Below are 17,866 nucleotides of genomic sequence, written 5' to 3'. Positions count from 1 at the left end.
CACATCATTATGCTAGCATTCACTAAAGAGTGCATTTTCTTCTTGTCATGGATTCTTAGACATCTTTCTATTTTTTAACTCAAATTGCTGGTTGTGTTTTACCTAGAAGATTGCCACTCAAGTAATGATTTTGTGTTGGCATTACTTAGCAAAAAGCTCAAACATTTTTTTTTGTTATTTTTCTCTTTTCAGTTAACCTGCTATTTGCATTTTTGTAGGATAATTGTCACTTTGTTATCTCAAATTTTAATGGTTTAAGCCATGTAAAAAGTGCAATTTGATTCATCTTGCCAGAGTTCAGTTTCGAACTGTCATATCCCCTATTCTTGCTCCATTAACATTTAATAATATATAATAAATCAATTTAATAATAAATTTTATTAAATTAATTATAATAATAAGGTAAGAGAACATAGTATAATTATAATAATATTACAATATATGACCTATTATTAGATAAAATATTCTATTATGAAATAAGCAATATACTATATCACTGCCGCAAATATCTCAATATAATTTCCATTTAATACAAGAAATCGATAACAATTATGGCAACTCGAATGCATCAAACTTAGCCAAAAATAGACAATCAGATGTTGTAGTCGGCTCTCCTCTTCCCCGGGCCTCTACCTTTTAATAAGTAAGGCGAGGTAGATCTGCCTGCAGAGGACCGAGAATCGAATAGATGCATCCATGCGAGTCTGCATGCACCATTACTGCTAAACTTACACATTGTCATTTATTTAATAGAAAACATTACCTTAAACACTTGTCATGACTGACCAAGAAATGTAGGAGCTTGCGTAGTGTACAAAATTGGCTCCTATATAATTATCGCGTCAATCTCCTGCTAGATATCAAAGATTATGAAATCCTATTATTAGATATCATTTGGGATAGTTGGACGAATATCATACTAAAACAAATCGACTATCGATCGGCAAACTGAAACAGTTGGCAATGACAATATTAAATCGATTTCTCAATTAATTGGCAGCGATGATATTAAATGGATATCAAAGTTACGACAAACTAACTACAGACCAAATTCAATGGCGAAGAGGTTTGATTTAAGAGTCATATCTGTCCAAAGGGTTCGGTCCTATAAGACATACCTGGGTTCTTCTATTACTGGGAACGATACATTAATTATCGGAAGAGTTATCACCAGCGGTCATCAAAAAAAAATCCAGTGCACAAAGATCTCCATTACGGGTGTTTAATAGACAGACCAGTCAGAAGAAATAAGGACATCGATACGCAAGTGCAGCAAAGATGTGGAATTGAGGGAAGAGAACAGATTCATACGATTGAAACATAGATTTATATAATAGGAAAAGAAGTCATTACTTTTGGTAAACAAGATAATAACTAGTAGCTTGATTGGGTCATATATCGCACTCCTTAAGGATTAATACTCATAAGTTTGGACGTTATAGGATAAAAGATTGGTTGTCAGTTTCAGCTTACTGATGATTAGAGATTGAAATGTGGATGCCACCATATCCACATTCACACCACTAGGGACGAAAGAACAAATTGGATTACCACAGGTAAAGTATTTCAGAAAATGATACTAAAATATTAAGAGCATACAATAATTTCCCAGGTTACATGATGATAATTAAGCGCCAGGCATGTCTATGATAATGATTGGGAATCACGAGATATTGCTACTACTTGCTATAGTCAATATGACTATTTTATACATCAGATTTGGGGACAAAAAGAAGCAAATGCAGAAAAGAGTAACAAAGGTTCTTCGGTTCAGAGAACATAACGTAGAAATAAGCAAGTAAACATTGACCAAAGTTAACAATAACCAAAGATAACAAATATGAAACTTAGAATTTATTAGAAACATATATATATAACCATCATAGAATGAACATCACTTACATCATCTTAGAACAAGAAACTATTAATTTCAACCAAGAAAATATATGAAAGTAAGATCCAGGCAATTAGGCAATGACAAATAGTCCAATCCATCATGGTCACCTATAATATTTTTCATAAACCATTCTCAGTTGATCTAAAGGAGCCTCTTGAAAATAAAATTTGAATAAACATATCTTAAAATTCATCAGAACGAATGTAGGGACATTACACAAACAGCCTGACCAAGAAGTATGGGCTCCTAGGGCAGGTGTGAGGAAACATGGAATTGCACAAAGATCTTGAGTGATAGGCTCAATTGATTGCATATCTTCTACTGATGAATGAGGGGATGAATCACTCCTTAGTTTCAACTCTCTTGAACCCAAATTGACCATTTTCTTTAGAGGAGTCTATTTCGATTGATGTTAGTTTGTGGAAAGGGTGCTTAGATCTTTGAAAACTGCATACCAATTTTTTCTTATATATAATAAATATATTTATAATATAATAAAAATATGTTTTTCTTAATCCAAAATTTTGTAGCTCAAATCCATGATATAATAATAATATATATTGCCGTTTGCTGCTGTCACCCCTAAAATTAACTACTAAATTCTTGTACCCAAATGCATCCTATTGTCCCTTGCTGTACCTTTCCTAAAAATGCCATGGAACATATACTTTGACATCTAATAATGTTGAAAGTACTACAGATTTGCAGTTAGTTTCCTATTCTCATTCTGGAGATATTTTCTACTTACAATTGGTTGGCAATTAGTCAAAATATAAAATATAAAATATTAATGTTTTTCCTTTTGATTATTTTATGTCTGGAGCTTAAAATATGTGGAATCCTTTGACCTTTTTGTTTAATTCATGGTGTTCCCTAGGTATTATTGCACGGGATGGTGTTATTGGATTGTACAGGGGTTTTGTACCCAATGCTTTGAAAAATCTACCAAATAGCAGGTATACTGTAAGATAAAGTCAATTTATCTTTCTCTCAACTGCTGACTAAATAATAGACAAACCACTTATTCCTCTCCTAACCTGGGTTCTATTATGATATATTTGGCAGCATTCGTCTCACTACATTTGATGCAGCAAAGGCTCTCATTCAAGCAAGTTCGGATAAACTTGAGAAGATTAGGAATGCAAATCATGAATTCATGGAAGATATCTAATAGTTCACCAATACTGAGTTCTTATTTATCCTAAAATAAATTGACTAGTGTGCATTGTATAAATTAAGGGATACAACTCTCTTACCGAATGCTCTATGTACATGCTTTAATGCATTATATTCAACTGTAGAAGCATAATTTAATAACAACTTTCCCTGGAATGAAGATGTCGCTCTTTCCAGATCAAATGCCCATAAAGAAATGGGAGTTATTCTCTTGGAGATATAATGAGTTTTGATATTTCATTATAGAAATTGATTATTAAGTTGCTTCCAGTAAAAATGAGCAACAATAATTTTGTTTTGTATTCTAAATGATTTGTACCTCTTTGAATATATAATTTAATTTAGTTCTGTTGGCTATCCGTGGGTCCAATAGTCTGTTTGGCACATTAGACATTATTAACATCTTTTATTCATTCATTCCATTGAATATAGCCTTCGAGAATTGGAACTAATATGTTTTTCATCTTGACAATGCAAGATCCAAGGATTCAAATTAGAAGAGGCAAGCTAAGTTCAAAAGATTCAAGGAAACATTACAACTTCAACCAGGTCTCATAAGCCAATTACAATAACATATATTGATCACGTCTTGTAAATGAGATTGAACTCTGGATGCATCATGCCAACTACAACATTGTTGATGTAAACTTTGATATCACAATGAATTTTAAGTGCCCTTCCTAAAAGATGGAATTTCTATGACAAAAGTGGATCTTTGTTGAGAGTTAAAATCACATGTGTCTTGGTAAACATGTATATTGAATGTAGAAACACGAAAATAAGTAACATAGACACAACTTCTTAATCATTAAACTAATATGTGCCATGGAAGCATACTCGTGAAATTCTTCACAAGAACAATCACCTACAGCCAATGTGCATCAATTGTGAAAAAAAATACTATGGCAATTGTTTGAATGTCAAAATTTCAATGAGAATTTAAAATTTCATTTTTAAGTAATCTCTATAAATGTTCGTAACACATTTGTCTTAAATGAGCTATTGGTATGATTCTAATAACTCAATAGAGCCCAAAAGATAAAAATAAACTACTATGGAAAATTTGAATAGGTCTTCCTTATTGTACTCTCATATCTTTGTAAAAGGACTACCAAGGTTGGCAACAAAGTTTCAACTTTTGGATGCATTGCTAGGATAGAGCTATTATAGTTAACGTATAGAAATGATGAAGAAACAAAACAAGAGGGGCACACCCTTGTATCTAGTAATTTCTGAATGTACATAGAGATAATAACAAAGAAAACAAAATACAATCGAGAAACAAAGAAGATGTAAGACCATAGAAGGAAACATGGAAATCTATGTGAAAGTTATGATATGCAGCTGTGAGATTGTTCTATGGGAGGGAATGATCTTGTGAGTGATGATTTTATGTCACAAAGTAACATAATGGACATCTAATGATCTATAATATATGCTATATAAATTTAATGAATACGTGTGTATTTTGATTTATTTTCTCTATTTTTTGTTGCACCCCTTTGCTATCCTTGTAATCCTTATGTTGTGCTCCACATTAGAATATAATACAAATTTAAAGAACATAAACAGGTCATTAACTTGCACTTCCAATTACTAATATTTTGGTTTTGTTTGTTGAGATAGTAGTGACCTGGTAAGGGAATGATAAAACTTAATAAAACAATTTTGTTATTAGAAGAAATAATTTAACAAGAAATGATTAATAAAAGGAAGAATGTTAGAACTAAACAATAACAAGCTTAACTATTATATTCTAGGTACAAATGCTACCTCAATTCTAACGCCAAACTTTAACGACATCTCTAGATTAGGTTTTGCAACTCTTAGTTATTCCACCGTCTTCTCTAGAGTGCACCACACAAGGTTTCTTCGTGGAAGGGATATCCTTTATCCAAGGCTCATCACATGTGCAAATATTGAATCATATGAATATTCTGGCTAATGGAGATTAATCCTGTATATTGACATTATAAAGATTTTATCAATCTTAGTCAAATCAATCAAATGGGGATTATACCCATCATTGATACTGACATTTTAATACTTAAAGATGTGTTGTGCGCGCGCGTGCGTGCGTGTGCACGTGCATGTGTCTATATATTCTTCATTTTATATTAATATACTCATACCTTGAGTTTACCTCTGTGTCTATGTGTGTGTGCGCGAGTACGTATTCTTCATTTTAATATACTCATACCTTGAGTTTACCTTTTTCATACTCCCTCACGCGTCTTGACTTTTATCCTTTCTAAAGGGAAGATACTTAACATCTTATCCTTTTGAATGGTTCGAAACTTGCTAGTTCACTTTCCTCTCTATGTATTGATGTCCTTTGTTGCCCACGTCCTTGACTTGATCCTTAACACTTGATAGGGAGAAAACATAAGCCTAGTTCCTTATTCACAGTCAACTAAAGATAACTTTTTGTTCTGTGTCATGGGAATATATAATGTATTACTCCATTCCATACCCCTGGGTGGTATGTAGTTCACCATAATTAAATATCTTTCTTCTCGAAAGGGTATGACCACATACACATTGTTTTAACGTTTACTTATGTTTAATAATGTTATTGATAATATTTGATAACCTTTGATTGTTAGTATTATAATAATTATTATTAAAAACGTTGTTTAACAATATTTATTAGTAATCGACTTCTTAGTCGACATTCTATTTAATTTGGAAAAGCATAACTATTATTTTATTTATACTTATTTATCAATTAAGGATGTTATCATCTAGATAATATTATGCATTCAATATTATTATTAATATTATTGGGTACATAATTAAATTCGTATATTTATATTCTAAATATACTTATATTAATCATATGTCCATATAGGGTTATATCTGTCTGCCCTTCTTAGCTGCCACTTGTAGGTGAGTTGGTCTGTGTCTTGAGGTTTACTTCCTTGAGGTCATAGGTTTGACTCCCCTTTGTAGTGGTGAAAGGTTGTAGGCTAGTTTTCCTTATGAAACTTTCATGCCTAAGTACCTGCTCTGCTGGCCTAGGGTATAGGACTAGACTTTAAAAAGGCTCTATCTCAGGATGGAGCTATTGTCCTTCCTACTGCTATGGTCCAAATTTCATGTGGTGGTGGTATTTCTTCTCTTGCTGCGAGGGTTTTGGGGGTTGGTTGTGGTGTGGATGACTTTGCATGGTAGAAGGTTACTGGGAAGGTAGAGGATGGATGGACAACAATAAAAGGAAAAAAGGTCAAGCCCTCCAATCCATCGTTTGATATGTCTTTACATTCTCAAAAGACGAGACCGAAATGTAAATCTTGAGGCACGGTTTTCTTAACCTGTTGCTTGCTTGTTCTTTTTGAGGCTGTCCCTTTTTGTTTGGTTCCCTTGGCCCTTTTGGCCTATTTTTTCTTTGTATTTTGACATGGTTCAAGACTAAATGTCTTCTTTTGCAACCATGGGGTTTCAAGATCCCGTTCAAAACCTATTTAGGTGGTAGTAGAAAACTGTGTTATCTGTGAGGCCACCCTGGTCACCTTGTTTTTGGCGGGCGACTTGTTTCACCTTAGGAATGTTATATTTTTTTTTGGGCTTCACTAAAAATTATTTGATCTGTAAAGGGTTTCAGGCACCCTTCAAAACCTGTTTTCCTTAATCAAAAACAATCTTCCCTTCTCAAAATTGTTTGTCCTCGAGCAATACAAACTTTCAACATGACTATGAAATCTGATTTGATGACTTTTTTGCCCTTAAACTAGTCCTTTGATTCCAAAGGGGCTATTATCAATCTCTTGCATAGTGACAAGTAGTGTCCCATGTTCTCATTCATTGAATCTTTCCTTATTTTTGGGGTCTCTTCTCAATATGTCCCTTCTATCTTATTCATTTGTCCTTTTTTAACATCAATGCCCATGCTTCCAAGTTCCTTCCACCTAAGGCATATGTTTTTCTAGACCAACTGCTCTCTTTTTTTGACATCAATGATCCTTGTCCCATGATTCCTTGCAAAAGTAACATGGCTTATTATAAGTAGGAGATATTTCCACAACAATTCAAATTGTGATATTGCTACTAGGATTTAACAATGTAGTTTTTGAGTCAAACTCATTGACCCGTGTTTCATGAGTAGTGATTCATACATGAATCCATCTCTCTTGAGAATAAATGGAACACTTAGCACTCATTGGAACTAGGTGATGCTCACAAAGGTGAAGCACCGAGATTTCTCAAGAGGTCACCCATCCCAGTACTATTCCAGTTTGAGTGCGTTTAGCTACAAAGTTTCCTCCATGGTTAAACCCACTCTACTTGCAACCCCATTTGCAAAACCTTCACCAAGTGTTGTGCCTTATGAACCATTCATTAGAAAGTCCCTTATGCTCATCAAGTGATAAGTAGGAGATATTTCCACAAGTCAATTTGTGATATTGCTATCAGGATTTAACTGTGTAGTTTTTGAGTCAAACTCATTGACCCATGTTTCATGAGTAGTGATGCATACATGAATCCATCTCTCATGAGAATAAATGGAACACTTAGCACTCATTGGATCTAGGTGATGCTCACAGAGGTGAAGCACCAAGACTTCTCGAGAGGTCACCCATTCTAGTATTACTCCAGGTTGAGGGTGTTTAACTATGAAGTTTCCTCCATGATTAAATCGACTCTACTTGCAACCCTATTTGCAAAACCTTCACCAATTTTTGTGCCTTATGAACCATTCATTAGATAGCCCCTTAAGCTAATCAAGTGATAAGTAGGAGATATTTCCACAACAAGTTAAATTGTGATATTGCTATCAAGATTTAACTGTGTAGTTTTTGAGTCAAACCCATTGACCCATGTTTCATGAGTAGTGATTCATACATGAATCCATCTCTCATGAGAATAAATGGAACACTTAGCACTCATTGGATCTAGGTGATGCTCACAGAGGTGAAGCGCTGAGACTTCCTAGGAGGTCACCCATCCTAGTGCTACCCCAACTTGAGTGCATTTAACTACAAAGTTCCATGGTTAAACCATCTCTTCTTGCAACCCCATTTGCAAAACCTTCACCAAGTGTTGTGCATTATGAACTATTCGTTCGAAATCTCTGTAAGCTCATCAAGTGATAAATAGGAGATTTTCACAAGTCAAATTGTGATATTGCTATCAGGATTTAACTATACTATTTTTGAGTCAAACTCATTGACCCATGTTTCACGAGTAGTGGTTCATACATGCATCCATCTCTCATAAGAATAAATGGAACAATTAGCACTCATTGGATCTAGGTTATGCTCATAGAGGTGAAGCACCAAGAGTTTCGAGTAGGTCACCCATCTAAGTACTCCTCCAGCTTGAGCGTATTTAACTGTGAATTTTCCTCCATGGTCAAACCCACTCTTCTTGCAACCTTCACCATGTGTTGTGCCTTATGAACCATTCATTAGAAAGCCCCTTAAGCTCATCAAGTGATAAGTAGGATATATTTCCATAGAAAGTCAAATTGTGATATTGCTATAAGGATTTAACTATACTATTTTTGAGTCAAAATCATTGAACCATGTTTCATGAGTAGTGATTCATACAGGTATCCATCTCTCATGAGAATAAATGGAAAACATAGCACTCATTGGATCTAGGTGATGTTCATAGAGGTGAAGCACTGGGACCTCTTAGGAGGTCACCCATTCTAGTACTACTCCATCTCGAGCGCGTTTAACTACAAAGTTTCCTCCATGGTTAAACCCACTCTTCTTGCAACCCCAATTGCAAAACCTTCACCAAGTGTTGTGCCTTATGAACCATTTGTTAGAAAGCCCCTTAAGCTCATCAAGTGATAAGGAGGAGATATTTCCACAACAAGTCAAATTGTGATATTGCTATCAAGATTTTACTGTGTAGTTTTTGAGTCAAACCCATTGACCCATGTTTCATGAGTAGTGATTCATAAATGAATCCATCTCTAATAAGAATAAATGGAACACTTAGCACTCATTGGATCTACGTGATGCTCATAGAGGTGAAGCACTAGGACTTCTTGGGAACTCACCTATCCTAGTACTACAACATCTTGAGCATGTTTAACTATAGAGTTTCCTCCATGGTTAAAACCACTCTGCTTGCAACTCAATTTCCAAAACCTTCACCAAGTGTTGTTCCTTATGAATCATTCATTAGAAAGCCCCTTAAGCTCATCAAGTGATAAGTAGGAGATATTTCAACAAGAAGCCAAATTTTGATATTGATATCAAGATTTAATTCTTTAGTTTTTCAGTCAAACTCATTAACCCATGTTTCATGACTAGTGACTCATACATGAATGCATCTCTCATGAGAATAAATGGAACACTTAGCACTCATTGGATCTAGGTGATGCTCACAGAGGTGAAGCACTGAGACTTCTCGGGAGGTCACCCATTCCAGTACTACTCTAGCTTGAGCGCGTTTAACTAAAAAATTTCCTCCATGGTTAAACCCACTCTTCTTGCAACCACATTTGAAAATCCTTCACCGATTGTTGTGCCTTATGAACCATTCATTAGAAAAGCTCATCAAGTGATAGGTAGGAGATATTTCCACAACAAGTCAAATTACAGTATTGTTATCAAGATTTAACTATGTAGTTCTTGAGTCAAACCTTTTGACCTATGTTTAATGAGTAATGATTCATACATGAATCCATATCTCATGAGAATAATGGAACACTTAGCACTCATTGAATCTAGGTGATGCTCACAGAGGTGAAGCACTGGGACTTCCTGGGAGGTCAACCATCCTAGTACTACTCCATCTTGAGCACATTTAATTATAGAGTTTCCTCCATGGTTAAACCCACTCTGTTTGTAGCCCCATTTGCAAAACCTTCACCAAGTGTTGTGATTTATGAAACATTCATTGGAAATCACCTTAAGCTCATCAATTGATAAGTAGGAAATATTTCCAGAGCAAGTCAATTTGTGATATTGCTATCAAGATTTAATTGTGTAGTTTCTGAGTCAAACTCATTGAACCATGTTTCATGAGTAGTGATTCATACATGAATACGTTTGTAATGAGAATAAATGTAATAGTTAGCACCTAGTGGATATAGGTGGTGCTCACAGAGGTGAAGCATCGAGACTTCCCGAGAGGTCACCCATCCTAGCACTACTCCAGCTCGAGCATATTTAACTACAAAGTTTACTCCATGGTTAAACCCACTCTTCTTGCAACCCCATTTTTGAAACCTCCACCACGTTTTGTGCCTTATGAACCATTCATTAGAAAGCCCCTTAAGCTCATTAAGTGATATTTCCACAAGTCAAATTGTGGTATTGCTATCAAGATTTAACTATGTAGTTTTTGAGTCAAACTCATTGACCCATGTTTCACGAGTAGTGATTCATACATGCATCCATCTCTTATGAGAATAAATGAAAAACTTCAGACTCATTGGATTTAGGTTATGCTCATAGAGGTGAAGCATTGGGACCTCCTGGGAGGTCACCCATTCCAATACTACTCCAGCTTGAGCACATTTAACTACAAAGTTTCTTCCATGGTTAAACCCACTCTTCTTGCAACCCCAATTGAAAAACCTTCACCAAGTGTTGTGTCTTATGAATGATTCATTAGAAAGCCCCTTAATCTCATCAAGTGATAAGTAGGAGATATTTCCACAAGTCAAATTGTGATATAACTATCAAGATTTAACCATGTAGTTTTTGAGTCAAACCCATTGACCCATTTTTCATGAGTAGTGATTCATACTTGAGTCCATCTCTCATGAGAATAAATGGAACAATTAGCACTCATCGAATCTACGTGATGCTCATAGAGGTGAAGCACCAGGACTTCTCGGGAGGTCACCCATCCCAATACTACTCCAGCTTGAGTGTGTTTAACTACAAAGTTTCCTCCATGGTTAAACTCACTCTATTAGAACTCCATTTTTAAAACCTTCACCAATTATTGTGCCTTATGAGCTATTCATTAGAAATCCCCTTAAGATAATCAAGTGATAAGTAGGAGATATTTCCAAAGCAAGTCAAATTGTGATATTGCTATCAAGATTTAATTGTGTAGTTTTTGATTTAAACTCATTGACCCATGTTTCATGAGTAGTGATTCATACATGAAGCTATCTCTCATGAGAATAAATGGAACACTTAGCCCTTAGTGGATCTAGGTTATGCTCACAGAGGTGAAGCATTAAGACTTCCCGGGGGGTGACCCATCCTAGTACTACTCCAGCTCAAGCATGTTTAACTACAAATTTTGCTCCATGATTAAACTCACTCTTCTTTCAACCCCATTTGTCAAACCTTCACCAAGTGTTTTTCCTTATGAATCATTCATTAGAAATGCTCTTAATCTCATCAAGTGATAAGTATGAGATATTTCCACAAGAAGTCAAATTGTGATATTGCTATCAAGATTTAATTAATTGTGTAGTTTTTGAGTCAAACTCATTGACCCATGTTTCATGAGTAGTTATTCATACATGAATCCATATCTCATGAGAATAAATGGAAAACTTAGGGCACATTGGATCTAGGTGATTCTCACAAAGGTGAAGCACTAGGACTTCTTGAGAGATCACCCATTCTAGTACTATTCCAGCTCAAGTGAGTCTTACTATAGAGTTTCCTCCATGCTTAATCACACTCCGCATGCAACCTAATTTAAAAAACCTTCACCAAGTGTTGTACCTTATAAACCATTCATCAGAAAGCCCTTTAAGCTCATCAAGTGATAAGTGGGAGATTTGCACAACAAGTCAAATTGTGATATTGTTATCAACATTTAATATTGTAATTTTTGAGTCAAACTCATTGAACCATGTTTCATGAGTATTGATTTATACATGAATCCATCTCTCATGAGAATAAATGGAACATTTAGCACTGATTGGATCTAGGTGATGCTCACAGAGGTCAAGCACCAAGATTTTCTAGGAGGTCACTCTTCCCAGTACTACTCTAGCTCGATCATGTTTAACTACAAAGTTTCTTCCATGATTAAACTCAATCTTCTTGCAACCCCATTTCCAAAACCTTGAACAAGTGTTGTGCCTTATGAACCATTCATTAGAAAGCCTCTTAAGCTCATCAACTGATAAGTAGGAGATATTTCCACAACAAGTCAAATTGTGATATTGTTATCAAGACTTAATTGTGTAGTTTTTGAGTTAAACACATCGACTCATTTTTCATGAGTAGTGATTCATAAATGCATCCATATATCATGAGAATAAATGTAACACTACTCATTGAACTCATAAATTCCTTATGTGCATTAAACTCAACTTTATTTTCCTTTTGGATGGCTTCCTTCAAGCTTCTGCATTCAAATAGTTTTACAAAGTTTTTGGTGGAATCTTTAAGCTCTTCTAGAAACATACAAGTGAGCCTCTTTTGGGATGGTTTGGGATCATAATGAAAACCCTTGGAATTGATAGAGAAATTCCTCCATGGTTCTAAATTTTTTGAGGTGGGTTAGCTCTTGAAAATACCATTCAAGGTCTCTTTCATTAAACCTAATAATAACCCTTTAAGTGTAGTGATTTCTTTGTGCCTAGAGACCCTAGTGTCATCAATTGTGGGTCAATCTAGTTAAAATAGAGTATGAAAAAATTGATGACATCTCCTTTAGTCATGGGGCTAAGAGATCACCCATGACTGAGTGGTTTCTTTCCCTGCCCCCTCGAAGGATGGTATTGGTACTTTACTTATTTTCCTTTTAAGATCTTTGTCAACCTAATTTTTCTTTCTACTTTTTTCTTCCCATGGTTTTGATTTCATAATACTCTTAAAAGAGGATAAAATTTCATACATTTAGATCCATCCTTGCATATGTTTGTGCAATTTCTTTCACACTATTTTTGGTTGGTTCCTCGCTTGGGAAGAATGAAGGGAGTCTTGGGGAAATGAAACTTGTGTTGAAGGCTCATTCTTTGAATGATTAGAGTGAGTGTCCCTCCCTATATTTGGGTTGAGTCTTTCAATATGATTATTATTGTTCAAATTTTGTATGGCTTTCAATATCATTTTGTTAGTGCACTCACATTTTTGTTGATTCTTTCAAACCTTTTGTTGGTTTGTTCCATGAAGCTTATTAAATCTTGTGTTAGATGTTTGGCCATCCTCTCCTTTGTCTAATGTGTTGATAGGGGTGTGCCAAATTAACAAAATGGAAGGATTATTCTTTGATACCACTAAAATGTCCCCACAACTAGAGTTAGGTTGGGATGAACAATACCCACATAAGAAATGTTAAAACTAAACAATAACAAGCGTAACTATAATATTATAGGTGTAAATTGTACCCCAATTCTAACCTCAAACCTTACAAAGGTCTACACATCAAGTTTCTTAACCCTCATTTATTCCATCATCTTCTTTGGAGTGCAACACCTAAGCATGTTTCTTCTTGGAACGAACATCTCCTATCCAAGGTTCATCATATATGTATACGTTGAGTCGTCAAAATATTATAGCTCATGGAGTTTGTATAAATCTCAATCATGTCGGTCAAATGGAGATTAATCTTATATACCGACACTATAGAGATTATATCAATCTCAATTGTGTTATCCAAATGATGGTTACGCCCATCTCCGATATCGACACTTTAATATTTAAGATTGATTTTTTCCTCCATAATGGCAATATTGATTTCTTCATAAAATATCAAGTAACCTTAATGAAATCTTACATACGGACATTATAGAGATGATATCAATCTTAGTTGTGTTATCCAAATGATGATTATGCCCATCTCTGATACTGACACTTTAATATTTAAGATTGATTTTTTCCTCCATAATGGCAATATTGATTTCTTCATAAAATATCAAGTAACCTTAATGAATATAACATCATTTGTATCTATCTTGGAAATTTCATAACATTATATATGTATACATTTATATTAATGTGCACACACACACACACACACACACACACACATATTATAACATAATTCTTTATTTCATATAGATACGAAATAACATAATTGTATAGAAATGAAATATACTCATACCTTGAGTTTACCTTTTTTATAGTTCATCATGTGTTTTCACTTTTATTCTTTCAAAAGGGGAGATACTTAATGACTTATCCTTTTTAATGATTCAAATCTTATTTCTCAACTCTTCTTGGTATGTATTAATGTCCTTTGTTGCCCATGTCTTTGAATTGATCCTTAACATTTGACAAGGAGAATAACTTAAGCCTAATTCCTTATTCATGGCCAGATAAACATATCTTTTTGTTCGTTGTCACTAGGAATGAAAATGTTTTCTATTCCATACTCTTGGGCACTACTTAGTCCACCCTAATGAAATATCTTTCTTTTGAAAACAATGTGACTCATATGTATTAATCACACTATCAATAACATTTGACATTCAGCTATATTATTATTAAATAGGCCCTTAGAAAATGTTTAATTACTAATCCACTTCTTAGTCAATATCCCCTTTAATTTGTAAGAACACAATATTTATTTTATATGTATTTATTAATTAAATAAGGATAATATCATTTGTATAATATTATGTATTCAATATTATAGGGTAAGGAATCAAATACATATATTTATATAATGAATATACTTAAATAATCATATGTCCATATATGGTTATGACAAGAAAACACAAGAAAGACTCCAAGCGAGGAACAACTGAATCAAAGTATAACATATGAATTCACAAGGGGTATACAATAGGAATACTAGAGGCAAACCACAAAACTAAATGGAGTTATAAGACACATGTAAGAGAGTATCATCACATAGCCCCTGATTATCTTGGGTTTTCCTTGTAGTCTCTTTCTAGGCATTGGTCTCTAGGTGAGGACTTATGTGGAACCACTAACCTTACATGAAGGCAATGAGCCAATCTTCTAGACTTAAGTCACACGTGCTATTAAGCCTTCTCCAACCCATCCTTAGTCTATATAAGCTCGCAGTGTAATGGGGTAGGTAGCATAATTATATTGTTAAGTGTTTTAAGCCACACATCCTTAAAAAATAATATTATGACTAAATTATCTAACTACACTAGGTTACCCCAATAGTCACTTAAGGTTTCAACCCACATTGCAAGACACTTCCCTAACTATGTTCCTAAAATATCACTCATGCTCCAAACTAAAAACCAACAGGAACATAACAAAAACAAAATATTCATAACCTAACCTCACAAATACATCATATTCAAGACAACCACATATAGGGTTTGAAGCATAAAGAAAAGAATTTTATACTCAATAATTGAATTCACATTTGTCCAACTCTATGTGGACATGTCAATAATAAATCAAGAATCTCATCGAAGTAACCACAAGACAAGAATCATGTAAGAGCCCATCTTAAGATCCAATTCAAATCCATATTCAAATTTCTCAAACCATCATAGCTCATTGAATATATAACACATTTGGAACCAACCCAACAACTAGGGCTCAAAGAAAAATGTAGGATTCACATGTGACATCATTTACCCAAATACACATTATTACGCCATAGAAACATGGTAAAGAGGAAATCAACAAAACAATTCAAGGAAAAAATAATATAATGAAAACTTCATCTAAAATCCCTTAACTGATACTCCACAATAACATAGAAAATTAATCATACTTTAAGACAATAATTGAAAAAGGAAAAGAATGCTAACACCCATGCCTCTAGTACTCAAAAGGAAACACAAATACCAAAACCCTTCAACACACATTTAACATTACATCAGTATCCCCTTAGCACTCAATTTTTTTCCAGGTTGTAGGTGATTGCAATCAAGCCCCTACAGGTGGTTTGGGATCTGTTTGTCTCATTTCTTTACTCCACGTTGTTCGTGTCTTGAGTAGCCAGTGCTTTGCTGTTTTATCCTATCTATGATAATCTCCATAAGTTAGTTTTTGACTACTAGATGGTAAGTTAGTTTGTGGGGTTTGTGCTAGCCTATTTTTTCATGTAAAGAATTTCAAGGCCTTTTCAAAACTTTTTTATTATTATAAAAATTGTAATATGATCCACAACATGCAAAATCATCATAAGAATAATACAATACCACTATAGGAAACTAATACAAAACAAAAATTAGATAGATTAGACATCTTTGGTAAGAAAAAATAAAAAATTATATAAGAATTGAGTAACATCATCTCAATGTCTTAATGTAGTTTCATTGCTTAATTCATCCATTTAATATTATTCTTAAAACTTGTTTTAAAGATCTTGACTATTATACACCTCTCAACTTATATTAACTCAACATTTACAGTACAAGTAAAACCAATGAACAATGGCCGCGATGCTTCAATTGATTATAGATTGGTGACCCAAATAATAATAGTAAGAACGCAAATGCCAAGAGCAACATGATAATAAATTCACAAAAGAAGAAAAAGTAAAAGAAATTTCATAAATCAACACAGCTAGAACCTTACTCGAAGTGCCTAATAACAAATACACAAAGAACACAAATAGAATGCCAGCTAGAACCTTACTCGAAGTGCCTAATAACAAATACATAGAGAACACAAATAGAATGCTTCCCCAAACATAACATTCATCAACAATAATCTCATGGTGTGCCAAAGTTATTAAATCAAGGTAACAAGTCCACGAGAACAAATAACTCACCCACATACCACTCAAAACAATGTCCCCAAGAAGTGTGAATATGTTGCAGGCCATAAATCACAAATGATAAACAAATTCAAGGATTTTTTCCCATCTATTGATTGTTCCTACAAGCACACAACTCATTCCACCCATGTTTAGTTTATCTCTTGCAAGCCTTATTCATAACCATGTAGCTCAAAACAAAATCAACTCCGCTCTATCTATTCTAGCCGAAAGAAAGGTCAGTTCATATTTGCTAATCCCATAGTGTTATATTCATAAATCAAAGTCAACCAATTCCACATATTGTTATCAATTCAGATGCAACACTTTCGACACCACCAATACCATTGATAGCTATTGAGAATTCTTGAATCCTTTCAAAAAATTCCAAAATGCTCGCCCACTTTAATGCCACAAGTCTACTATAAGGTTTGGCACCATTTACATTAAAGTTCTTGAGAAATGTAGATAAATTGACAAGGAAATTTTGCCTAGTAGTGTCAACCATAACCAATGGACAATGCAAAGCTAAAGATTCCCTTATCAATAGTTACAAAGTAAAGTCTGTGCCAAATGAACAATTAGTATATTTGCAATTATAGCCTAGTTTGTTTGAAGGTATTCTTTGATTTAACATATACAAATTACATCGACTGAGAAATTATTATTCTTGTCCAATTATAGTGACATTGATGAGGAAATCGATCGAATAGAGAATTTTTAGATTCCAAGGAAAAGGCAAAGAAAAAAAATTTTCTTGACTTGAATAATAAGGAGAAGAATGTAAGGCATAAAAAACAACTCTTTATTATTCACAAGCTCTCTGAACTCATATTTATAAGCTTGTGAGGTGGACGAAATGACCATATTCAATTTTTTTTACAAGAGTTAGCATAAATTATAACAAATGTGGGAAAAAAATGTGGTTTTAAGGAAAAGCTCTATTGTTCTTGTTTTCCACAAGATTCACACTAGAAGTTGAGCTACTCCAAAATGACACCAATCATGGTGCCATAACAACCTAATGCTTCTTTTCAATATTCTCCTATGTCCTCAATTTGTTGTAGGGAATCCATTAACAAAGGACTGCCAAACATTTGAGAGCTCCTAGTTTATGTCACCCTTAACAAAACTCTAATTCTAGAAAATGCTCTATTGACCCATGCCCCTCTCCCTAAAATCATAAAGAAAAATTCTACATCTACCTCTTAGGCA

At 34.1% G+C, this 17,866-nt stretch overlaps 1 protein-coding gene across 1 annotated transcript in view; it reads left to right on the top strand.

Annotated features, from left to right (window-relative positions):
• The window catches only part of LOC149543417 (putative envelope ADP,ATP carrier protein, chloroplastic), a 150,700-nt gene extending 147,270 nt beyond the window's left edge, over positions 1 to 3,430 (top strand). Inside the window, exons 9-10 of the mRNA XM_089798208.1 lie at positions 2,775 to 2,853; positions 2,963 to 3,430. Coding sequence (XP_089654334.1) covers positions 2,775 to 2,853; positions 2,963 to 3,068 — 185 coding nt within the window. The 3' untranslated portion in view covers positions 3,069 to 3,430. The remainder of the gene's footprint in view (positions 1 to 2,774; positions 2,854 to 2,962) is intronic.
• The last annotated feature ends 14,436 nt before the right edge of the window (positions 3,431 to 17,866 follow it).

Source organism: Cupressus sempervirens, chromosome 8, assembly GCF_028749045.1.
Source record: "Cupressus sempervirens isolate cs-2001-9-10 chromosome 8, ASM2874904v1, whole genome shotgun sequence".
NCBI lineage: Eukaryota > Viridiplantae > Streptophyta > Pinopsida > Cupressales > Cupressaceae > Cupressus > Cupressus sempervirens.
Note: the sequence above shows the minus strand (reverse complement) of the source record. Positions and strands in the feature narration are given on the sequence as shown.